Consider the following 26,398-nt stretch of genomic DNA (forward strand, 5'->3'; position numbering starts at 1 on the left):
TTCCGTTTCTACTGCTGTACCCTCACACAGGTCTTAGCGCCACTCCTTTTCACCTGCTCATTCCACCTCTACTGTTGTACCCTCACACAGCTCTTAGCACTGCTCCTTTTCACCTTGGCCCTGCTCATTCCGCCTCTACTGCTGTAACCTCACACAGCTCTTAGCGCCGCTCCTTTTCACCGCGAACCTGCTCATTCCACCTCTACTGTTGTACTCTCAAACAGCTCTTAGCGCTGCTCCTTTTCAACTCAGCCCTGCTCATTCCGTCTCTACTGTTGTACCCACACGCATGTCTTAGTGCTTCTCCTTTTCACCTGCTCATTCCGCCTCTACTGTTGTACCCTCACACAGCTCTTAGCGCTGCTCCTTTTCACCTCTACTGTTGTACCCTCACACAGCTCTTAGTACCGCTCCTTTTCACCTGCTCATTCCGCCTCTACTGCTGTACCCTCACACCGCTATTAGCGCAGCTCCTTTTCACCTCGGCCCTGCTCATTCCGCCTCTACTGTTGTACCCTCAAACAGCTCTTAATGCTGCTCCTTTTCAACTCAGCCCTGCTCATTCCGTCTCTACTGTTGTACCCTCACACAGGTCTTAGCGCTGCTCCTTTTCACCTGCGCATTCTGCCTCTACTGTTGTACCCTCACACAGCTTAGTGCCGCTCCTTTTCACCTCTACTGTTGTACCCTCACACAGCTCTTAGCGCTGCTCCTTTTCACCTCGGCCTTGCTCATTCCGCCTCTACTGTTGTACCCTCACACAGCTCTTGGTGCCGCTCCTTTTCACCTCGGGCTTGCTCATTCAGACTCTACTGTTGTATCCTTACACAGGTCTTAGCACCGCTCCTTTTTCACCTGCTCATTCCACCTCTACTGTTGTACCCTCACACAGCTCTTAGCTCCACTCCTTTTCACCTCTACTGTTGTACCCTCACACAGCTCTTAGAACCGCTCCTTTTCACCTGCTCATTCCGCCTCTACTGCTGTACCCTCACACCGCTATTAGCGCCGCTCCTTTTCACCTCAGCCCTGCTCATTCCGTCTCTACTGCTGTACCCTCACACAGGTCTTAGCGCTGCTCCTTTTCACCTGCTCATTCCGCCTCTACTGTTGTACCCTCACACAGCTTAGTGCCTCTCCTTTTCACCTCTACTGTTGTACCCTCACACAGCTCTTAGCGCTGCTCCTTTTCACCTCTACTGTTGTACTCTCACACAGCTCTTAGCGCCGCTCCATTTCACCTCTACTGTTGTACCCTCACACAGCTCTTAGCGCTGCTCCTTTTCACCTCGACCTTGCTCATTATGCCTCTACTGTTGTACCCTCACACAACTCTTAGCACCACTCCTTTTCACCTCGGCCCCGCTCATTCCGCCTCTACTGCTGTACCCTCGCACAGCTATTAGCACCGCTCCTTTTCACCTCGCCCCTGCTCATTCCGCCTCTACTGTTGTACCCTCACACAGCTCTTAGCGCTGTTGCTTTTCACCTCTCCCCTGCTCATTCCGCCTCTACTGTTGTACCCTCACACAGCTCTTAGCGCCGTTCCTTTTCACCTCAGCCATGCTCGTTCAGCCTCCACTGTTGTACCCTCACACAGCTCTAAGCGCTGCTCCTTTTCACCTCACCCCTGCTCATTCCGTCTCTACTGTTGTACCCCCAAATAGCTCTTAGCGTCGCTCCTTTTCACCTGCTCATTCCGCCTCTACTGTTGTACCCTCACACATGCTCTTAGTGCTGCTCCTTCTCACCTCACCCTTGCTCATTATGCCTTTACTGCTGTACACTCACACAACTCTTAGCGACGCTCCTTTTCACCTCGGCCTTTCTCATTCCGCCTCTACTGTTGTACCCTCACACAGCTCTTAGCGCCGCTCTATTTCACCTCGGCCCTGCTCATTCCGCCTCTACTGCTGTACCCTCACACAGCTCTTAGCTGCGTTCCTTTTCACCTCGGCCCTGCTCATTCCGCCTCTACTGTTGTACCTTCACACAACTCTTAGCGCCGCTCCTTTTCACCTCGGCCCTGCTCATTCCGCCTCTACTGCTGTACCCTCACACAGCTCTTAGCTGTGCTCCTTTTCACCTCGGCCCTGCTAATTCCACCTCTACTGCTGTACCCTCACACAGCTCTTAGCTGCGCTCCTTTTCACCTCATCCCTGCTCATTCCGCCTCTACTGCTGTACCCTCATACAGCTCTTAACACCGCTCCTTTTCACCTCGGCCCTGCTCATTTCACCTCTACTGCTGTACCCTCACACAGCTCTTAGCACTGCTCCTTTTCTCCTCGGCCCTGCTCATTCCTCCTCTACTGTTGTACCCTTACACAGGTCCTAGCGCCGCTCCTTTTCACCTCAGCCCTGCTCATTCGCCTCTACTGTTGTAGCTCTTAGCACCGCTCCTTTTATAGTTATATTATTTTTTATGTTGACATTTTAGTCCCAGGGTTTTTTCGTTAACTCTTATTTATTGGTGCCTTCTGCTTTGGAAAGCAAAGTCAAAGGGGGAGGAGGGGCTCTGTCTCTCTGCTGGTGCACTGCATCATGCCAGAGTCATCAAATCCTGGTGTATGGCAATGATTTAAAGAAGGGGAGTGTCATGCACAAACATGTAGCTTTGTTTAAAGGATTTAAACTAAACAGTATGTTAACCTCTATTCTTCCCTCTAGTTTGAAGGGCAAGAAATTGCTTTGGACAGCCGAATGGGCATTTTCATCACCATGAATCCTGGCTATGCCGGGCGCACTGAGCTGCCGGAGTCTGTTAAGGCCCTCTTCAGGCCCGTGGTGGTCATTGTGCCAGATCTTCAGCAAATCTGTGAAATTATGCTCTTCTCGGAAGGATTTCTTTTGGCTAAGGTAAGGAATCTGTGTGTGGTTATTATATGTTAGGTACATTTTATTTTTATATTTATATATATATATATATATCAGTGTTAAAATGTCTTATATCCCCCCAAATGTTTTTCCTGGAGTACGCTCAGAATTCCCTGGATTACTGCAAAACGATAATGTGAGACTGGTTGCATTCTTTGCCCCAAGAGTTCCCAGTGTGAGCACACTTTTGTTGGCTGCAATCAGCTAGCTCAGCAAGTTAAACACTGGCCTCTGTCATCTGTCATCTGTGTGCATTCTGCGGTCAGAGGCCTTCATCCTTCTGAATCCCGAGCGCTATATAAAAATTTGATATTTTAAGAGAGGTGACATGTTCTCTGTAAACTGGAGATTTGCATTCGAGCCGTGACTTGACCCAGTTTTGTGGTTCCATAAAAATTGGGTCATTAAGAAAACGCACATTTTACCACCTTTTCTCATGCCTCTTAATAATGGTGTTGGGTGAAATAGTTGGTGTTAAGTAAGCTTGTTTTTGGAATAGACCTCTGTGTTTTTAAAGTTTTGGGTTTTATTCTATTATGCCCTCTCGTGTACCCTTTCATTCGGCTCATTTTCTGCCCTCCCATTTTCTTTGTGGTTTGCTCCTTTATCTACTGAGTCCTACTCCTCTTCCTTTATACTTATTTGACTATTGGGCAGTAGGCCACGCCCACCTTCGAACCTCTGTTTTTAAAGTTGGCATTTGAACCTGCCATCATTTCATCCTAGGCTTGAAAGGATGTTCCTCATCGTTGATTCGGCCCATCCTCCTCTGATTCCCTTTTCAAGCTTGCAGGATTTTCTTAACAAAAAGCCTTATCCACAAATGCTTAGATTCATGGGCATGCTGGAATACACCCCCCCTCCCCACACGTTTTAAGCAGAAACCAATCCTAAACTTGCCAAGGCTTTTGTTTGGTTTCTGAAGCGTAGTTTGTGGGGTGGGCCACTATGTATTGCCCCAATCCTCTGGCCTATGCCCCAACCCAGTTATGATCCTGGATTTACAGAGGAGCATAGAATATGAAAGTAGATCAAGACCTCAGGCCCATTACCTTCCTTTCCCATTCTTTGCTGAAAGTATAGGTGTTCAGGATGATTTGCTATATTTCCTTACATCTCACTTTGGTTTCCAAACAGATCTCCAATTTCACTTGATTGGTTGGGTTGTCAGCATTGTACTCTTTTTTTTCTCCTATGTTTACAATCTGTTAGGGTTTTCTTTCTGAATACCTCTGGTTTGGGGTTCAGAGACACCAAATGTTAGTGTGTGTACAGGTTTTTCCACCAACGTAGTCCAAATTCTAACTTGTAAATGTGATTGAGCAGTAAGGCTTCACTTTTAGGAGGGAGGGGAACTAGTGTAACAGACACACCAAGTAAAAGAATTTCCAGGCTGAATTGTGAGGAGCCAGGAAAGAGACATGGACACAGAGAACTCATGATTGTGGTTACAAACTTTTATTCAAAATAATAAAGGGGTTGGAAAATGCCTCACTGTCCCTAATCTAGGAGGCATTTCCTTACCTCAACCAAAACTGTCTGTCCTGAGTCAAGATGCCCAAAGCAAAATGTCCTGTGTCCAAAATCCTAACCTAGCCCTCACATTCTAAAAGTAACACTAAGGTCCTACGGGTAATGTCTTTGGCCTTGAACGTTCAAACATTTTCAAGTTAAAATGAAAGGTGTATCTCCAATGCAAAGGTTCCCAATGGATAGTGTTCACAGTTCCAGGGAATTACTCCCTTCCCCAGGTTTCTCTTCACCAACATAACAGGTCAACAAGACAATATAAATTCTTTATAGCCCAAGAGGATAACTCCCTCCTCTTGCCGTTGCACTCAACTCCTAGGGAAATGTCTCCCTTCCCCAGGTCTGTTAAAAAAACTCAAAATCCTAAGATCATGGCTCTTCCTTGTGATTCATAGTTCAACAAAACAATGTGAATGCAAAAACAATATGTATAAGGGTCCCATCTTCGTAGGACACCTGGTATATTCCCATGCCAAGTTCCTCTCCACAGTCAATGCAATTTGACTGACAAGCTTGTCTCTGCCTGGTGTACTTTCCTGACAGACATTTTTCATGTGGTTCACTTTTCACACTTGTTAAATTGACTTTGTCTGGTATACTCTCCTGCCAGGACTTTCTCGTACAGTTCACTTTCTGAGCTTGCAAACTTGACTTCTGTTATTATTCCTTTTGACATATCGGGTTTCAAATCCCCTTTTCATTCACTTCACTGGCTCTCATCTGACCTTGATAGCATTGCCGAAACGCCCCGGTATCCCAGCTTCCCTTCTCAGGATTCACTGGTCTTTTGTGGTGTTATCTGGTCCTCTCATGGTCAAAGTGAAGCAACACTCCAGCGTCCTGTCTCTCTTCATGGGCTCACTGGTTTCCCATATCTTCTTTCACGGCCTTCAGGGCTCCCGCTCTACTGCTGAGCCTTTCTGTCTGTTCGGGTGGCACTGGTGTTACTTCTTGGTTCCCATGGCAACCAGGAAGACTTCCCGTCTCTTCTTGCTATGAACCCAGCAATACGAACCCTCTCCAGCAGTCCTTCACCTTCCGGTGTTTTCTCAAGCATCCATGCTGGTCAGGGTTTTTAAATGGCCTGACACCTATCGTAAGCCTGCAACCACTAGAGCATACACTGGGCTTCTCAGCTTCACAGGTCCTCATTACTCAGTTCAGATTCCTCATCCCAGTGTTTCTATATACAGGGGAATGATAGGCAGTCGTTGGCATTCTGTTCACAGAATATTAAGATTTCATCAGTATGTGTCATGATGCCTACCCCCGGGCATCAGGACCAAGGCCCTCAGCTCCGGAGCAGGCATCCAGACATTTGTTTAAACCTCAGCAGCCCCGGCTAGGGGCTGTCTGGGTTCAGTCCTGGCGCCTTAGGCGCCATGGCTCATCCTAGAAATCAGTCCTGGCACCATAGGTGCCAGGCTCATAGACTTTACTTACCTGATGCAGACCATGCTGCAAAAGAGTCCAAGCCTATAGGAGGCCTGGATGGGACTATTTTGTTACAGGGACTATTTTTTACTCGGGCGTGGCTCTAGGGAACTTCTTACCTGGAACTACTTTGGAGGCTATTTAAACCACACCCGAACAGCAGCACATGCTTCACGTTATTCTGCATCCAGCAGCGTGACGCTCACCGTGCCTGCAGCCAGCATCCAGCCTTCTGCCATGCCCGCCTCGAATCAGGAGCTCCTAGAATAAAGAAGAAGAAAAGGACAAGGTTAGAAAACGAACTTATTTCAAATTCCTCACCTAATTCCGGAACCATTTTATCTCCGGACCTGGAAAGTACATCAGTCCTGCACGCGTCGCTTTGCCAGCTCCAGCACGGCGCCATACTCACCAGTTCTCACAGCATCTTTCGATCCGGCACTGTCTCCATCATTTCTTCGCCGTAATCCGGCACCTAGGGGACAAAAGAAAAAACAAGGTGAGCCAAGGGAATCAACAAATACAACTTCTTACCACCATAGACTTACCACCGGCGGTATTATTCCATAACTCTCCACCTTTTCATGTGCCGAAAAACAACACGTTAACGCATGCAATAGTTACCGGACAGCGTTGGGTAACACAGACTCTTACCTGAACGCCAGCAGCAGCTACGAGACCTTCTTCTCACGAACTCAGTTGCAACTTAAGGAAGGAAGGGGACAAGAGTGAACATCGGGCACATTGAACTCTTTGAACTTGATACTTACCAATCCCGCCAGGGACTTCAGAGTCAATACTTACCGGAACTCTCCCAACGCCTTCAAACCAGTGAAGTAACTGGTATCTACGCGCCCCTGCAAGACACGCAGGATGGAGAGCTCATGTTTTACGAACATAAGGTGAGGTTACTAAGGGGATATCGGAGGTTATTAGTGGGGGAGAGCGAGAACAGTTGGGAGGCCATCACTAAAACCCACAGGTGGTTAATCCCTGTCTCCACTTGCAGGAAAATACTTCTTCGGGTCCAGCAGACAAGACTAGGCGGGCCAGTCCAGAGAGTCATCTCCGCACTACGCATCACGTTGAAGGAGACCGCAGCTGTCCGGGTCCGATCGACACCCCTGTGGGGTCCAGGTGAGCGTAACAGAACGCGAAGCCTCCCTACAAATACCCACGCGGGTGTTATGGAAACCTCGGAAACCGACCAACTGGCCCAATTATTGGGGGAATTTAGGGCGGAAGTACATGCCGCTCGCCAAGAGACTAATGCCCTCAGGAGAGAACTGATTGTCTCAAAGGAGCGCACGGATGATCTGGCTAGGCAACTACTGCAAAACCAAGCTGGGCAAATGCCCCTACCTGGATATGGGGGAAACCCAACCCCCGTTTCATCAAGCAATCCAGTGCAAGTGGTTTTACCAGGAAATATTCCGTTAGCTCCACCCGAACGCTTTGCTGGGGACCCCAAAAGGTTCGCCGTGTTTATCAACCAATGCCGCTTGCACTTTTTATGCAGACCGGGAGCCTTTCCAAATGACCAAGCCAAAGTAGTCTTTGTATTGTCATATCTTAGTGGCAGCACAGCGGATTGGTCCATTCCATTAGTCAACCAGGATGATCCTCTTCTCCGGGATTTTCAGGGTTTTCAAAGGAGCATAGAAAAACTATTCGCCAGACACTCACAGGGTCAAGCCCTGGACAACGAACTTTAATCCTTAGATCTGCTAACCTATATTGCAACCTTCAATAGGTTGGTGGTGGAAACAGGGTGGCCGGAGGAAAAACAAATTACATTGTTTCATCGTGGACTTCGGGGAGAACTCAAAGATGTCTTGGCTCAAGTTGTGAACCCACCTCAGGATTGCACAGAATTTATAGACTTAGTGGTCCAGCTAGACCACCGACTTCAGAACCGAAAGACTAATCGAGCTTAGTTCGAGAACCGGGTATTGGTTAAACCCAACGTTGCCCCCAAAGGAACAGATGCAGCTGAACCTATGCAGATCGGGGGGGTTAAAGGACCCTTAACTCAAAAGGAAAGAGAAAGAAGACGACAGATGCAGTTGTGTCTGTACTGTGGAACCTCAGGAAATTTTCTACGGGATTGCCCTACAAAACCACCCAAGAAGGTGGTAGGAGTTGCTAATAAAAGCCACATAGAGCCTGATTCGGGAAATGACCATGCACGACAAGCGTAGAGGTCCGCTTGCCGAGCTTAAAGAAGGACACTCAGACCTTGCATCTGATCATCCCAGTGGTCCTACTTGATCCCAGGCAGCCATCACGTATGCACGCAGTAAGGGCATACATAGATAGCGGGGCCGTAGGAAACTATATGGACCACAAATTGGTGTCAAGGATGAATCTACCTCTTTGCAAAAAGACCACTTCGGATGTCATCACCACAGTTGATGGAACTGAGATTGCCTCGGGGCCTGTAACTCATTCCACTACAGAGATGACACTGTTGAGTCAAGATGGGCATCGAGAGACTATTGTGTTTGATCTAATCAAAGCCCCACAGTTCCAGATAATACTGGGGATGCCATGGTTGGAAACACATAATCCTTGTATAGATTGGCGAGAGAAGAGAATAACCTTCCCAGATTGTGCACACACCTGTTACCCGGAGAAAACTTTGAACAAACGCCTGGCTACAGTCGTTAACCCAATCAGGAATACCAAGAATTTCAGGATGTTTTTCAAAAAGAACAGGCCAATACATTACCTCCTAACAGATCATACGATTGTCAAATCGACCTCCTACCCGGTGCACAACCCCATGTAGTAGAATCTACGACCTCACGGAACCTGAAAATGTCACCTACGGCAATACTTGGACCAATACCATGCTAATGGCTTTATTCGTCCTTCCAAGTCTCCTGCATCCTCAGCTTTATTCTTCATGCCAAAAAAGGAAGGTGACCTTAGAACGTGCATAGATTACCGCGCATTAAATCAGATTACGGTAAAAAAACGATACCCATTGCCTCTGATCCCTGAATTACTAGACCAAGTAAAGGATGCTTGTATCTACACTAAGTTAGATCTCCGAGGGGCATATCATCTGGTACGTGTCAAGATAGGCGACGAATGGAAGACTGCCTTTCGCACCAAGTACGGATTATTCGAATATCAGGTGATGCCCTTCGGGTTGTGCAATGCACCAGCAGCCTTCCAGTATTTTATGAACGATGTCCTTCGTGAACTCATTGACGTCTGTGTCGTAGTATACATAGATGATATTCTAGTGTACTCCTCCTCAGAATCAGACCATGTTAAGCACTTGCGTGCAGTCCTTGAGAAACTACGCCAGCACAAGTTATATGCAAAATTGGAAAAATGTGTTTTTCATGCTACGGAAGTTGAATTTCTTGGATTTATCCTGACTCCAAAAGGAGTCCGAATGGACTCTCGAAAGGTGGACGCAATTCTCAAGTGGCCATCACCCAGTTCAGTTAAAGGGGTACAAAGCATGCTCGGATTTGCTAATTTCTACCGCAGATTCATTCCGGACTTCTCCCATGTTGTACACCCCATCACAGCACTTTTGTGAAAAAACAAACGCTTCTTGTGGACCGAAGAGGCTGAAAAGGCCTTCCAAGAGCTGAAAGCGAAATTCACATCAGCACCTGTCTTAAAGCATCCACGCCCTGAGCTTCCATACATAGTAGAAACTGATGCATCCAGTTTAGCCATGGGAGCTGTCCTGTCCCAGGAGGATTCTGAAACCGGTCAACTTCACCCAGTAGCGTTTTGGTCCAGAAAGTTCTCAGCACCTGAGTTAAACTATGCAGTTACCGATAAAGAGCTATTAGCCATCAAATCCGCCTTTAAGGCTTGGCGGCAATATCTTCTTGGTGCCAGGCATACTATTACCGTAATCACCGATCACCGGAGCCTGCAGTATTTAAAAACAGCCAAAGCCCAATCATCGCGACAACTTCGATGGGCATTGTTCTTTGCCGAATTCGATTTCGTGATCACTTATTGACCAGGCTGCAAAAATGGCAAAGCAGATGCCTTATCCCGAATAGGGATGGGAGAAGCATATGCAAACCCGGAACCGGTGGCAATAATTCCCGAGCAAAGAATTCTTGGCATAACTACTCTACAGACACTAGAAGATATTAATTCAAAAATCCAACAACTCTTCGATCCAGCAACCCTGCAGGACTGGGTAAAGAAAGGCCCGGACTACTCAGTCGTCAATGACCTACCTTACTATCAAGGACGACTATTTCTACCACACATGGAAATACAAGAACTAGTCATCTCCAATTACCATGACACCCTGATGGAAGGGCACCCAGGTATCGCAAAAACTGAAGCGAAAATTAAGAGACAGTTCTGGTGGTCCACTTGGCGAAAAGATGTAAAGTCATTTGTGATGTCTTGTGGCATTTGCGCCCAAAACAAAAGCCAGAAGAAAAAACCTGCTGGCCTTTTACAACCTTTGGATATTCCACCTACACCATGGCCTACCTTGTCTTTAGACTTTATTACAGATCTACCTCCATGTAATGGATTTAACACCATCCTAGTTATTGTGGATCTTTTTTCCAAGATGGCCCACTTTGTTCCTTTAACCCTTTAAGTGCCATGGGTATTTCTCCCCAGTGCCAGAGCCTTTTTTGGTGATTTTGGTATGTGGCCATTCAATGGCTTGTAACTTTTTTGTTACATGAGATATCTCGGCCAAATTTGGCTCCTTTTCTTCCCACATGTAGGCGGTCGTAACGCCACCCAGGAATCCCAGGTTGCTGTAGGGGGGTGAGAGAAAATAAGGAAAATGTGCAAAAATTTTGGGTTTTTTCAAAAAATGCCAATAAAATGATGCACAAAGAAGCCAGTGGTTTTTTCCTTGTAAGAGCTAGGAACAAATGGTTTGCTGTGCTGAGTTCCCCAATGTGTTGGCTTTCAGGAACAGGTTGAGTGGAAATGGAAAAAAAATATTTTGATGGGGATATCAACCGTTTTGTGAGAGGTAGGCGATTTTTGCCATTTTTGCCAATTGGACATGCATGGACGGAATGGAAGAAAAGGGCAGGAAAGCCAAATTGGAGGACAGAAAGGCATATATTTCTGAAAAGTAGACAAAATTCCAAGTTTAGGAAGGGGTGATTTGTATAGGTCAGGCAACAACTAGGTAGGGGAAACTGCCATCGAATGGGGGAAAAGCGGGAAAATGACTGAAAAAAAAGGTATGTGTTGGACATGGTTGGCTTGGTACGGCAATGGCTTCTATGAATTTTGAGAAAAGCAATGCTCCGCTACATTCCCCCGACTCTTGCAGTTAGGAGAGCATACCATTTTTGTAGTGTTTGTACAAAACAAGCAATACCACAAGCCAAACACTGAGCCATGGTACACAGGAGTTTTACGCTCACGGTCTGACCAGACGCACTTAGCATGTGTAAATTGGGAAAACCAATGTGGTGAGGAACGGCAGCCATACATTTTTTGAAAGAGCACAGGCAGACCTTTTCAAGGGTAGGTGACTTGTGCAGGTTACAAAAGTGTATGGTGGCTAAAGCAGCGACTAAATGTAGGTCACATTTGGGAAAAGAAAGGGTTGTGAGACAAAGGGCTCCAGCAAATGGGTCAAAACGTTATGAAAACCACACAAACACAACACATGGCCTACCGTCCCGCGTTCCCACAGGTGTCCCGATGAAAACGGTACCTCACATGTGTGGGTGCACCTACCTGGCCGCCAAGGGGAAAGCCCAAAACACAAGTAACCCCAAGTCTGTTTTCACACCGGAAATGTCACACTCTCCCATCATACAGATATGGGCCTCGGGTGTCCAAGCCACCGAGGAAAACAGGGAACCCCATGCATTTCCGAAAAGAGGACACCCGTGGGAATCCGCAGAGGTATGATATGCCCAAATTGCCCCAGAATTTATTACCCAGACACCCCTGCAAAGTCGGAAATGTGGGGAAAAAAACGCTTTTTCCGTACATTTCGCTCGACGCACCCATCGAAACACGCCCCCAACAACACATGGCCTACCGTCCCGCGTTCCCACAGGTGTCCCGATGAAAACGGTACCTCACATGTGTGGGTGCACCTACCTGGCCGCCAAGGGGAAAGCCTAAAACACAAGTAACCCCAAGTCTGTTTTCACACCGGAAATGTCACACTCTCACATCATACAGATATGGGCCTCGGGTGTCCAAGCCACCAAGGAAAACAGGGAACCCCATGCATTTCCGGAAAGAGGACACCCGTGGGAATCCGCAGAGGTATGATATGCCCAAATCGCCCCAGAATTTATTACCCAGACACCCCCGCAAAGTCCGAAATGTGGGAAAAAATACGCATTTTCCTCACATTTCGCTCGACTCACCCATCGAAACACGCCCCCAACAACACATGGCCTACCGTCCCGCGTTCCCACAGGTGTCCCGATGAAAACGGTACCTCACATGTGTGGGTGCACCTACCTGGCCGCCAAGGGGAAAGCCTAAAACACAAGTAACCCCAAGTCTGTTTTCAGAGGGAAAACTCAGACATTCTGCCGACCGGCACAAGGTACAGATATGGGCCTCGGGTGTCCAAGCCACCGAGGAAAACAGGGAACCCCATGCATTTCCGAAAAGAGGACACCCGTGGGAATCCGCAGAGGTATGATATGCCCAAATTGCCCCAGAATTTATTACCCAGACACCCCTGCAAAGTCCGAAATGTGGGGAAAAAAACGCTTTTTCCGCACATTTCGCTCGACGCACCCATCGAAACACGCCCCCCACAACACATGGCCTACCGTCACGCGTTCCCACAGGTGTCCCGATGAAAACGGTACCTCACATGTGTGGGTGCACCTACCTGGCCGCCAAGGGGAAAGCCTAAAACACAAGTAACCCCAAGTCTGTTTTCACACCGGAAATGTCACACTCTCACATCATACAGATATGGGCCTCGGGTGTCCAAGCCACCAAGGAAAACAGGGAACCCCATGCATTTCCGGAAAGAGGACACCCGTGGGAATCCGCAGAGGTATGATATGCCCAAATCGCCCCAGAATTTATTACCCAGACACCCCCGCAAAGTCCGAAATGTGGGAAAAAATACGCATTTTCCTCACATTTCGCTCGACTCACCCATCGAAACACGCCCCCAACAACACATGGCCTACCATCCCGCGTTCCCACAGGTGTCCCGATGAAAACGGTACCTCACATGTGTGGGTGCACCTACCTGGCCGCCAAGGGGAAAGCCTAAAACACAAGTAACCCCAAGTCTGTTTTCAGAGGGAAAACTCAGACATTCTGCCGACCGGCACAAGGTACAGATATGGGCCTCGGGTGTCCAAGCCACCGAGGAAAACAGGGAACCCCATGCATTTCCGAAAAGAGGACACCCGTGGGAATCCGCAGAGGTATGATATGCCCAAATTGCCCCAGAATTTATTACCCAGACACCCCTGCAAAGTCCGAAATGTGGGGAAAAAAAACGCTTTTTCCGCACAATTCGCTCGACGCACCCATCGAAACACGCCCCCCACAACACATGGCCTACCGTCACGCGTTCCCACAGGTGTCCCGATGAAAACGGTACCTCACATGTGTGGGTGCACCTACCTGGCCGCCAAGGGGAAAGCCTAAAACACAAGTAACCCCAAGTCTGTTTTCACACCGGAAATGTCACACTCTCACATCATACAGATATGGGCCTCGGGTGTCCAAGCCACCAAGGAAAACAGGGAACCCCATGCATTTCCGGAAAGAGGACACCCGTGGGAATCCGCAGAGGTATGATATGCCCAAATCGCCCCAGAATTTATTACCCAGACACCCCCGCAAAGTCCGAAATGTGGGAAAAAATACGCATTTTCCTCACATTTCGCTCGACTCACCCATCGAAACACGCCCCCAACAACACATGGCCTACCGTCCCGCGTTCCCACAGGTGTCCCGATGAAAACGGTACCTCACATGTGTGGGTGCACCTACCTGGCCGCCAAGGGGAAAGCCTAAAACACAAGTAACCCCAAGTCTGTTTTCAGAGGGAAAACTCAGACATTCTGCCGACCGGCACAAGGTACAGATATGGGCCTCGGGTGTCCAAGCCACCGAGGAAAACAGGGAACCCCATGCATTTCCGAAAAGAGGACACCCGTGGGAATCCGCAGAGGTATGATATGCCCAAATTGCCCCAGAATTTATTACCCAGACACCCCTGCAAAGTCCGAAATGTGGGGAAAAAAACGCTTTTTCCGCACATTTCGCTCGACGCACCCATCGAAACACGCCCCCCACAACACATGGCCTACCGTCACGCGTTCCCACAGGTGTCCCGATGAAAACGGTACCTCACATGTGTGGGTGCACCTACCTGGCCGCCAAGGGGAAAGCCTAAAACACAAGTAACCCCAAGTCTGTTTTCACACCGGAAATGTCACACTCTCACATCATACAGATATGGGCCTCGGGTGTCCAAGCCACCAAGGAAAACAGGGAACCCCATGCATTTCCGGAAAGAGGACACCCGTGGGAATCCGCAGAGGTATGATATGCCCAAATCGCCCCAGAATTTATTACCCAGACACCCCCGCAAAGTCCGAAATGTGGGAAAAAATACGCATTTTCCTCACATTTCGCTCGACTCACCCATCGAAACACGCCCCCAACAACACATGGCCTACCGTCCCGCGTTCCCACAGGTGTCCCGATGAAAACGGTACCTCACATGTGTGGGTGCACCTACCTGGCCGCCAAGGGGAAAGCCTAAAACACAAGTAACCCCAAGTCTGTTTTCAGAGGGAAAACTCAGACATTCTGCCGACCGGCACAATGTACAGATATGGGCCTCGGGTGTCCAAGCCACCGAGGAAAACAGGGAACCCCATGCATTTCCGAAAAGAGGACACCCGTGGGAATCCGCAGAGGTATGATATGCCCAAATTGCCCCAGAATTTATTACCCAGACACCCCTGCAAAGTCCGAAATGTGGGGAAAAAAACGCTTTTTCCGCACATTTCGCTCGACGCACCCATCGAAACACGCCCCCAACAACACATGGCCTACCGTCACGCGTTCCCACAGGTGTCCCGATGAAAACGGTACCTCACATGTGTGGGTGCACCTACCTGGCCGCCAAGGGGAAAGCCTAAAACACAAGTAATCCCAAGTCTGTTTTCACACCGGAAATGTCACACTCTCACATCATACAGATATGGGCCTCGGGTGTCCAAGCCACCAAGGAAAACAGGGAACCCCATGCATTTCCGGAAAGAGGACACCCGTGGGAATCCGCAGAGGTATGATATGCCCAAATCGCCCCAGAATTTATTACCCAGACACCCCCGCAAAGTCCGAAATGTGGGAAAAAATACGCATTTTCCTCACATTTCGCTCGACTCACCCATCGAAACACGCCTCCAACAACACATGGCCTACCGTCCCGCGTTCCCACAGGTGTCCCGATGAAAACGGTACCTCACATGTCTGGGTGCACCTACCTGGCCGCCAAGGGGAAAGCCTAAAACACAAGTAACCCCAAGTCTGTTTTCAGAGGGAAAACTCAGACATTCTGCCGACCGGCACAATGTACAGATATGGGCCTCGGGTGTCCAAGCCACCGAGGAAAACAGGGAACCCCATGCATTTCCGAAAAGAGGACACCCGTGGGAATCCGCAGAGGTATGATATGCCCAAATTGCCCCAGAATTTATTACCCAGACACCCCTGCAAAGTCCGAAATGTGGGGAAAAAAACGCTTTTTCCGCACATTTCGCTCGACGCACCCATCGAAACATGCCCCCAACAACACATGGCCTACCGTCACGCGTTCCCACAGGTGTCCCGATGAAAACGGTACCTCACATGTGTGGGTGCACCTACCTGGCCGCCAAGGGGAAAGCCTAAAACACAAGTAACCCCAAGTCTGTTTTCACACCGGAAATGTCACACTCTCACATCATACAGATATGGGCCTCGGGTGTCCAAGCCACCAAGGAAAACAGGGAACCCCATGCATTTCCGGAAAGAGGACACCCGTGGGAATCCGCAGAGGTATGATATGCCCAAATCGCCCCAGAATTTATTACCCAGACACCCCCGCAAAGTCCGAAATGTGGGAAAAAATACGCATTTTCCTCACATTTCGCTCGACTCACCCATCGAAACACGCCCCCCACAACACATGGCCTACCGTCCCGCGTTCCCACAGGTGTCCCGATGAAAACGGTACCTCACATGTGTGGGTGCACCTACCTGGCCGCCAAGGGGAAAGCCTAAAACACAAGTAACCCCAAGTCTGTTTTCAGAGGGAAAACTCAGACATTCTGCCGACCGGCACAATGTACAGATATGGGCCTCGGGTGTCCAAGCCACCGAGGAAAACAGGGAAACCCATGCATTTCCGAAAAGAGGACACCCGTGGGAATCCGCAGAGGTATGATATGCCCAAATCGCCCCAGAATTTATTACCCAGACACCCCCGCAAAGTCCGAAATGTGGGAAAAAATACGCATTTTCCTCACATTTCGCTCGACTCACCCATCGAAACACGCCCCCAACAACACATGGCCTACCGTCCCGCGTTCCCACAGGTGTCCCGATGAAAACGGTACCTCACATGTGTGGGTGCACCTACCTGGCCGCCAAGGGGAAAGCCTAAAACACAAGTAACCCCAAGTCTGTTTTCAGAGGGAAAACTCAGACATTCTGCCGACCGGCACAATGTACAGATATGGGCCTCGGGTGTCCAAGCCACCGAGGAAAACAGGGAACCCCATGCATTTCCGAAAAGAGGACACCCGTGGGAATCCGCAGAGGTATGATATGCCCAAATTGCCCCAGAATTTATTACCCAGACACCCCTGCAAAGTCTGAAATGTGGGGAAAAAAAACGCTTTTTCCGCACATTTCGCTCGACGCACCCATCGAAACACGCCCCCAACAACACATGGCCTACCGTCACGCGTTCCCACAGGTGTCCCGATGAAAACGGTACCTCACATGTGTGGGTGCACCTACCTGGCCGCCAAGGGGAAAGCCTAAAACACAAGTAACCCCAAGTCTGTTTTCACACCGGAAATGTCACACTCTCACATCATACAGATATGGGCCTCGGGTGTCCAAGCCACCAAGGAAAACAGGGAACCCCATGCATTTCCGGAAAGAGGACACCCGTGGGAATCCGCAGAGGTATAATATGCCCAAATCGCCCCAGAATTTATTACCCAGACACCCCCGCAAAGTCCGAAATGTGGGAAAAAATACGCATTTTCCTCACATTTCGCTCGACTCACCCATCAAAACACGCCCCCAACAACACATGGCCTACCGTCCCGCGTTCCCACAGGTGTCCCGATGAAAACGGTACCTCACATGTGTGGGTGCACCTACCTGGCCGCCAAGGGGAAAGCCTAAAACACAAGTAACCCCAAGTCTGTTGTCAGAGGGAAATCTCCGACATTCTGCCGACCGGCGCAACTTACAGATATGGGCCTCGGGTGTCCAAGCCACCGAGGAAAACAGGGAACCCCATGCATTTTCGAAAAGAGGACACCCGTGGGAATCCGCAGAGGTGTGATTTGCGCCCATCGCCCCAGATTTTTTTACCCAGACAGCCCTGCAAAGTCGGAAATGTGGGGAAAAAAACGCTTTTTCCGCACATTTCGCTCGCCGCACCCATCGAAACACGCCCCCCACAACACATGGCCTACCGTCCCGCGTTCCCACAGGTGTCCCGATGAAAACGGTACCTCACATGTGTGGGTGCACCTACCTGGCCGCCAAGGGGAAAGCCTAAAACACAAGTAACCCCAAGTCTGTTGTCCATTCTGCCGACCGGCGCAACTTACAGATATGGGCCTCGGGTGTCCAAGCCACCGAGGAAAACAGGGAACCCCATGCATTTTCGAAAAGAGGACACCCGTGGGAATCCGCAGAGGTGTGATTTGCGCCCATCGCCCCAGATTTTTTTACCCAGACAGCCCTGCAAAGTCGGAAATGTGGGGAAAAAAACGCTTTTTCCGCACATTTCGCTCGCCGCACCCATCGAAACGCGCCCCCCACAACACATGGCCTACCGTCCCGCGTTCCCACAGGTGTCCCGATGAAAACGGTACCTCACATGTGTGGGTGCACCTACCTGGCCGCCAAGGGGAAAGCCTAAAACACAAGTAACCCCAAGTCTGTTGTCAGAAGGAAATCTCCGACATTCTGCCGACCGGCGCAACTTACAGATATGGGCCTCGGGTGTCCAAGCCACCGAGGAAAACAGGGAACCCCATGCATTTTCGAAAAGAGGACACCCGTGGGAATCCGTAGAGGTGTGATTTGCGCCCATCGCCCCAGATTTTTTTACCCAGACAGCCCTGCAAAGTCGGAAATGTGGGGAAAAAAACGCTTTTTCCGCACATTTCGCTCGCCGCACCCATCGAAACACGCCCCCCACAACACATGGCCTACCGTCCCGCGTTCCCACAGGTGTCCCGATGAAAACGGTACCTCACATGTGTGGGTGCACCTACCTGGCCGCCAAGGGGAAAGCCTAAAACACAAGTAACCCCAAGTCTGTTGTCCATTCTGCCGACCGGCGCAACTTACAGATATGGGCCTCGGGTGTCCAAGCCACCGAGGAAAACAGGGAACCCCATGCATTTTCGAAAAGAGGACACCCGTGGGAATCCGCAGAGGTGTGATTTGCGCCCATCGCCCCAGATTTTTTTACCCAGACAGCCCTGCAAAGTCGGAAATGTGGGGAAAAAAATGCTTTTTCCGCACATTTCGCTCGCCGCACCCATCTAAACGCGCCCCCCACAACACATGGCCTACCGTCCCGCGTTCCCACAGGTGTCCCGATGAAAACGGTACCTCACATGTGTGGGTGCACCTACCTGGCCGCCAAGGGGAAAGCCTAAAACACAAGTAACCCCAAGTCTGTTGTCAGAGGGAAATCTCCGACATTCTGCCGACCGGCGCAACTTACAGATATGGGCCTCGGGTGTCCAAGCCACCGAGGAAAACAGGGAACCCCATGCATTTTCGAAAAGAGGACACCCGTGGGAATCCGCAGAGGTGTGATTTGCGCCCATCGCCCCAGATTTTTTTACCCAGACAGCCCTGCAAAGTCGGAAATGTGGGGGAAAAAACGCTTTTTCCGCACATTTCACTCGCCGCACCCATCGAAACACGCCCCCCACAACACATGGCCTACCGTCCCGCGTTCCCACAGGTGTCCCGATGAAAACGGTACCTCACATGTGTGGGTGCACCTACCTGGCCGCCAAGGGGAAAGCCTAAAACACAAGTAACCCCAAGTCTGTTGTCCATTCTGCCGACCGGCGCAACTTACAGATATGGGCCTCGGGTGTCCAAGCCACCGAGGAAAACAGGGAACCCCATGCATTTTCGAAAAGAGGACACCCGTGGGAATCCGCAGAGGTGTGATTTGCGCCCATCGCCCCAGATTTTTTTACCCAGACAGCCCTGCAAAGTCGGAAATGTGGGGGAAAAAACGCTTTTTCCGCACATTTCGCTCGCCGCACCCATCGAAACGCGCCCCCCACAACACATGGCCTACCGTCCCGCGTTCCCACAGGTGTCCCGATGAAAACGGTACCTCACATGTGTGGGTGCACCTACCTGGCCGCCAAGGGGAAAGCCTAAAACACAAGTAACCCCAAGTCTGTTGTCAGAGGGAAATCTCCGACATTCTGCCGACCGGCGCAACTTACAGATATGGGCCTCGGGTGTCCAAGCCACCGAGGAAAACAGGGAACCCCATGCATTTTCGAAAAGAGGACACCCGTGGGAATCCGCAGAGGTGTGATTTGCGCCCATCGCCCCAGATTTTTTTACCCAGACAGCCCTGCAAAGTCGGAAATGTGGGGGAAAAAACGCTTTTTCCGCACATTTCACTCGCCGCACCCATCGAAACACGCCCCCCACAACACATGGCCTACCGTCCCGCGTTCCCACAGGTGTCCCGATGAAAACGGTACCTCACATGTGTGGGTGCACCTACCTGGCCGCCAAGGGGAAAGCCTAAAACACAAGTAACCCCAAGTCTGTTGTCCATTCTGCCGACCGGCGCAACTTACAGATATGGGCCTCGGGTGTCCAAGCGACCGAGGAAAACAGGGAACCCCATGCATTTTCGAAAAGAGGACACCCGTGGGAATCCGCAGAGGTGTGATTTGCGCCCATCGCCCCAGATTTTTTTACCCAGACAGCCCTGCAAAGTCGGAAATGTGGGGAAAAAAACGCTTTTTCCGCACATTTCGCTCGCCGCACCCATCGAAACGCGCCCCCCACAACACATGGCCTACCGTCCCGCGTTCCCACAGGTGTCCCGATGAAAACGGTACCTCACATGTGTGGGTGCACCTACCTGGCCGCCAAGGGTAAAGCCTAAAACACAAGTAACCCCAAGTCTGTTGTCAGAGGGAAATCTCCGACATTCTGCCGACCGGCGCAACTTACAGATATGGGCCTCGGGTGTCCAAGCCACCGAGGAAAACAGGGAACCCCATGCATTTTCGAAAAGAGGACACCCGTGGGAATCCGCAGAGGTGTGATTTGCGCCCATCGCCCCAGATTTTTTTACCCAGACAGCCCTGCAAAGTCGGAAATGTGGGGGAAAAAACGCTTTTTCCGCACATTTCGCTCGCCGCACCCATCGAAACGCGCCCCCCACAACACATGGCCTACCGTCCCGCGTTCCCACAGGTGTCCCGATGAAAACGGTACCTCACATGTGTGGGTGCACCTACCTGGCCGCCAAGGGGAAAGCCTAAAACACAAGTAACCCCAAGTCTGTTGTCCATTCTGCCGACCGGCGCAACTTACAGATATGGGCCTCGGGTGTCCAAGCCACCGAGGAAAACAGGGAACCCCATGCATTTTCGAAAAGAGGACACCCGTGGGAATCCGCAGAGGTGTGATTTGCGCCCATCGCCCCAGATTTTTTTACCCAGACAGCCCTGCAAATTCGGAAATGTGGGGAAAAAAACGCTTTTTCCGCACATTTCGCTCGCCGCACCCATCGAAACGCGCCCCCCACAACACATGGCCTACCGTCCCGCGTTCCCACATGTGTCCCGATGAAAACGGTACCTCACATGTGTGGGTGCACCTACCGGGGGCGCAAAAGGAAAAGGGTAACCAACTGGGAACCCCAAGCCATTCGCCACTGCCCATTTTGTTCATGTGGGCAACCTACAGATTTGGGCCTAGGGTGTCGCAGCCAGCAAGGGAAACAGGGAACCCCATGCATTTCCCAAAAGAGGACACCCGTGGGAATCCACAGAGGTCTGACTTACGCAAATCGGCCCAGAATGTAATACCCAGAACCACCAGCAAAGACCCACATGGGAGAAGGGTGCCCAAGGCCAGGGATATTACCGCCGACTTTGCTGGAGCCCTGGCTGCCCTGCGTTACAGCTTCTCCCCACCAAGGAGTCTCGGCAGTGTGCCAATACCTCCCCGAAGGGAAAAGCTGTAATGCAGCCAAGCCGCAACTCCAGGACAGTTGGAGGTGATCTGCCCAGACGGGCCATTCCCACCCACACCACCAACAATCCAGCCCCAGTCTCACCCACCCCACTGACAGTGGGCCCTAACCATAGAATAATAAAAAACAGTACTCACATAACGTTGCAGCTGCTCGGGTAGAAAAAGCTGTAAACAAAACAAAGAACATGTGTTACCTATGGTCACACCAGCAAAATGTAGCCCTCCCCGGGGGCAGATAGGGGGGGGGGGGTTGTCCTGCACTCCTCCCTGGGCTGAGGCGTCCGTTCCTAGGAGCAGATATCTGGTCCCAGGAAGGGCTGCATGACTTGGCACCCACTCCATTGCGGGTGGGGGGGGGGTCAACGCCCCATCCCATTAGAAAATTCCCTGACCCATTGGGGTGCCCCACCGCCCCCCCTAAAAAGCGTACCACCATTTTCATTTTTTTCCTTTGGTAACCCAACTCCCCTTGGTGCAGAGGGTCACATTGGTGTGCCAATCTGGCGCCGGGGTGCCCAAACCTTACTGCCCCACCCACTGGGGGGGCCTGACCCACCATTTTTGGGGGCCCTCTCCCCCCTCACCCCAAATGGCTGGGGGACACACCTCATGCAGGCCTCCCTGGGCCTCCTCCAAACGGCTGCGTGAGGTACACCCCACCTCCATTTGGGGTGAGGGGGGAGAGGGCCACGCCAAAAGGTGGGGCAGGACCCCCAATAGATGGGGCAGTAGGGTTTGGGCACCCTGGGGGCAGATAGCCACACTAATGTGGCCATCTGCACCAAGCAAAGTTGGGTAAACAAAAACAAAATATACAAAACCACAGGCTGCTTTTTAGGGGGGGCTGAGGGCCACCCTAAATTGGCAGCGCATGATGTACCGCAACGGGGGGTGGCCCTCAACCCCCCCCCCCACCCCAAATGGAGGGCCCCACCTCATGCAACCCTCCCTGGGGGCAGATATCTGCTCCTAGGAAGGGGCATCTGACCCCAGGGAGGGATGCATGAGGTGAGGCCCCCCTATCTGCGCCCAGGGAGGGTTGCATGAGGTGGGGCCCTCCATTTGGGGTGGGGGGGGGTTGAGGGCCACCCCCCGTTGCGGTACATCATGCGCTGCCAATTCAGGGTGGCCCTCAGCCCCCCCTAAAAAGCAGCCTGTGATTTTGTATATTTTTTTTTGTTTACCCAACTTGGCTTGGTGCAGATGGGCCCATTAGTGTGGCTATCTGCCCCCAGGGTGCCCAAACCCTACTGCCCCATCTATTGGGGGTCCTGCCCGACCTTTTGGGGTGCCCCCCCCACCCCACCCCCAATGGCTGGGGGACACACCTCATGCAGGCCTCCCTGGGCCTCCTCCAAACGGCTGCGTGAGGTACACCCCACCTCCATTTGGGGTGAGGGGGGAGAGGGCCACCCCAAAAGGTGGGGCAGGACCCCCAATAGATGGGGCAGTAGGGTTTGGGCACCCTGGGGGCAGATAGCCACACTAATGTGGCCATCTGCACCAAGCAAAGTTGGGTAAACAAAAAAAAATATACAAAACCACAGGCTGCTTTTTAGGGGGGGCTGAGGGCCACCCTAAATTGGCAGCGCATGATGTACCGCAACGGGGGGTGGCCCTCAACCCCCCCCACCCCAAATGGAGGGCCCCACCTCATGCAACCCTCCCTGGGGGCAGATATCTGCTCCTAGGAAGGGGCATCTGACCCCAGGGAGGGATGCATGAGGTGAGGCCCCCCCTATCTGCGCCCAGGGAGGGTTGCATGAGGTGGGGCCCTCCATTTGGGGTGGGGGGGGGTTGAGGGCCACCCCCCGTTGCGGTACATCATGCGCTGCCAATTCAGGGTGGCCCTCAGCCCCCCCTAAAAAGCAGCCTGTGATTTTGTATATTTTTTTTTGTTTACCCAACTTGGCTTGGTGCAGATGGGCCCATTAGTGTGGCTATCTGCCCCCAGGGTGCCCAAACCCTACTGCCCCATCTATTGGGGGTCCTGCCCCACCTTTTGGGGCGCCCCCCCCCACCCCACCCCCAATGGCTGGGGGACACACCTCATGCAGGCCTCCCTGGGCCTCCTCCAAACGGCTGCGTGAGGTACACCCCACCTCCATTTGGAGTGAGGGGGGAGAGGGCCACCCCAAAAGGTGGGGCAGGACCCCCAATAGATGGGGCAGTAGGGTTTGGGCACCCTGGGGGCAGATAGCCACACTAATGTGGCCATCTGCACCAAGCAAAGTTGGGTAAACAAAAAAAAATATACAAAACCACAGGCTGCTTTTTAGGGGGGGCTGAGGGCCACCCTAAATTGGCAGCGCATGATGTACCGCAACGGGGGGTGGCCCTCAACCCCCCCGCACCCCAAATGGAGGGCCCCACCTCATGCAACCCTCCCTGGGGGCAGATATCTGCTCCTAGGAAGGGGCATCTGACCCCAGGGAGGGATGCATGAGGTGAGGCCCCCCCTATCTGCGCCCAGGGAGGGTTGCATGAGGTGGGGCCCTCCATTTGGGGTGGGGGGGGGTTGAGGGCCACCCCCCGTTGCGGTACATCATGCGCTGCCAATTCAGGGTGGCCCTCAGCCCCCCCTAAAAAGCAGCCTGTGATTTTGTATATTTTTTTTTGTTTACCCAACTTGGCTTGGTGCAGATGGGCCCATTAGTGTGGCTATCTGCCCCCAGGGTGCCCAAACCCTACTGCCCCATCTATTGGGGGTCCTGCCCCACCTTTTGGGGTGCCCCCCCCCCACCCCACCCCCAATGGCTGGGGGACACACCTCATGCAGGCCTCCCTGGGCCTCCTCCAAACGGCTGCGTGAGGTACACCCCACCTCCATTTGGGGTGAGGGGGGAGAGGGCCACCCCAAAAGGTGGGGCAGGACCCCCAATAGATGGGGCAGTAGGGTTTGGGCACCCTGGGGGCAGATAGCCACACTAATGTGGCCATCTGCACCAAGCAAAGTTGGGTAAACAAAAAAAAATATACAAAACCACAGGCTGCTTTTTAGGGGGGGCTGAGGGCCACCCTAAATTGGCAGCGCATGATGTACCGCAACGGGGGGTGGCCCTCAACCCCCCCCCACCCCAAATGGAGGGCCCCACCTCATGCAACCCTCCCTGGGGGCAGATATCTGCTCCTAGGAAGGGGCATCTGACCCCAGGGAGGGATGCATGAGGTGAGGCCCCCCCTATCTGCGCCCAGGGAGGGTTGCATGAGGTGGGGCCCTCCATTTGGGGTGGGGGGGGTTGAGGGCCACCCCCCGTTGCGGTACATCATGCGCTGCCAATTCAGGGTGGCCCTCAGCCCCCCCTAAAAAGCAGCCTGTGATTTTGTATATTTTTTTTTGTTTACCCAACTTGGCTTGGTGCAGATGGGCCCATTAGTGTGGCTATCTGCCCCCAGGGTGCCCAAACCCTACTGCCCCATCTATTGGGGGTCCTGCCCCACCTTTTGGGGTGCCCCCCCCCACCCCACCCCCAATGGCTGGGGGACACACCTCATGCAGGCCTCCCTGGGCCTCCTCCAAACGGCTGCGTGAGGTACACCCCACCTCCATTTGGGGTGAGGGGGGAGAGGGCCACCCCAAAAGGTGGGGCTGGACCCCCAATAGATGGGGCAGTAGGGTTTGGGCACCCTGGGGGCAGATAGCCACACTAATGTGGCCATCTGCACCAAGCAAAGTTGGGTAAACAAAAAAAAAATTACAAAACCACAGGCTGCTTTTTAGGGGGGGCTGAGGGCCACCCTAAATTGGCAGCGCATGATGTACCGCAACGGGGGGTGGCCCTCAACCCCCCCCACCCCAAATGGAGGGCCCCACCTCATGCAACCCTCCCTGGGGGCAGATATCTGCTCCTAGGAAGGGGCATCTGACCCCAGGGAGGGATGCATGAGGTGAGGCCCCCCCTATCTGCGCCCAGGGAGGGTTGCATGAGGTGGGGCCCTCCATTTGGGGTGGGGGGGGGTTGAGGGCCACCCCCCGTTGCGGTACATCATGCGCTGCCAATTTAGGGTGGCCCTCAGCCCCCCCTAAAAAGCAGCCTGTTTTTTTGTATATTTTTTTTTGTTTACCCAACTTGGCTTGGTGCAGATGGGCCCATTAGTGTGGCTATCTGCCCCCAGGGTGCCCAAACCTTACTGTCTCATCTATTGGGGGTCCTGCCCCAGCTTTTGGGGTGCCCCCCCCCACCCCACCCCCAATGGCTGGGGGACACACCTCATGCAGGCCTCCCTGGGCCTCCTCCAAACGGCTGCGTGAGGTACACCCCACCTCCATTTGGGGTGAGGGGGGAGAGGGCCACCCCAAAAGGTGGGGCTGGACCCCCAATAGATGGGGCAGTAGGGTTTGGGCACCCTGGGGGCAGATAGCCACACTAATGTGGCCATCTGCACCAAGCAAAGTTGGGTAAACAAAAAAAAAATTACAAAACCACAGGCTGCTTTTTAGGGGGGGCTGAGGGCCACCCTAAATTGGCAGCGCATGATGTACCGCAACGGGGGGTGGCCCTCAACCCCCCCCCACCCCAAATGGAGGGCCCCACCTCATGCAACCCTCCCTGGGGGCAGATAGGGGGGGCCCCACCTCATGCATCCCTCCCTGGGGTCAGATGGCCCTCCCTAGGAACAGATATCTGCCCCCAGGGAGGGTTACAAGGGGTGCCCCCTTTCTACTTTGGTTGGGGGGGCACCCGCCCCTATGGGGGGACACCCCCTCCCTTTCATTCAGTAAATAATCCATGGTGGCTAGTGGCCCCCACCCCTTCCCCCAACCCTGTTTCCCATCATTTCATTTTTGTTTTTTATTTTACATTCCCTTGGGGCAGATGGTCAGCCATCTGCCCCAGGGTTCACATACACGTGCCCCCATGCTTTGGGGTCGGGAGGGGGGAGAGGGCTGCTTACTTGAAGCAGCCCCCTTCCCACCCCCCACCTCACAAAGAGATCCATGGTGGTCTAGTGGGTTGCTGGTCACGGATCGAGCGCTCTGCGCCGATCCGTGACCAGCAATGCCTCATATGTGGTGTCCTTGGAAAGGGGAGAAAGTCCCCTTTCCAGGGACACCACTTTCTGTTCAATCCCTGGT

At 52.1% G+C, this 26,398-nt stretch overlaps 1 protein-coding gene across 1 annotated transcript in view; it reads left to right on the forward strand.

The window, feature by feature from the left end:
• Positions 1–26,398, forward strand: part of DNAH10 (dynein axonemal heavy chain 10) — a 2,725,177-nt gene that overhangs the window by 1,420,688 nt on the left and 1,278,091 nt on the right. The window contains exon 35 of the mRNA XM_069619694.1: positions 2,671–2,859. Coding sequence (XP_069475795.1) covers positions 2,671–2,859 — 189 coding nt within the window. The remainder of the gene's footprint in view (positions 1–2,670; positions 2,860–26,398) is intronic.

This window comes from Ambystoma mexicanum, chromosome 10 (genome assembly GCF_040938575.1).
Source record: "Ambystoma mexicanum isolate Mex_15411 chromosome 10, UKY_AmexF1_1, whole genome shotgun sequence".
Classification (NCBI taxonomy): domain Eukaryota; kingdom Metazoa; phylum Chordata; class Amphibia; order Caudata; family Ambystomatidae; genus Ambystoma; species Ambystoma mexicanum.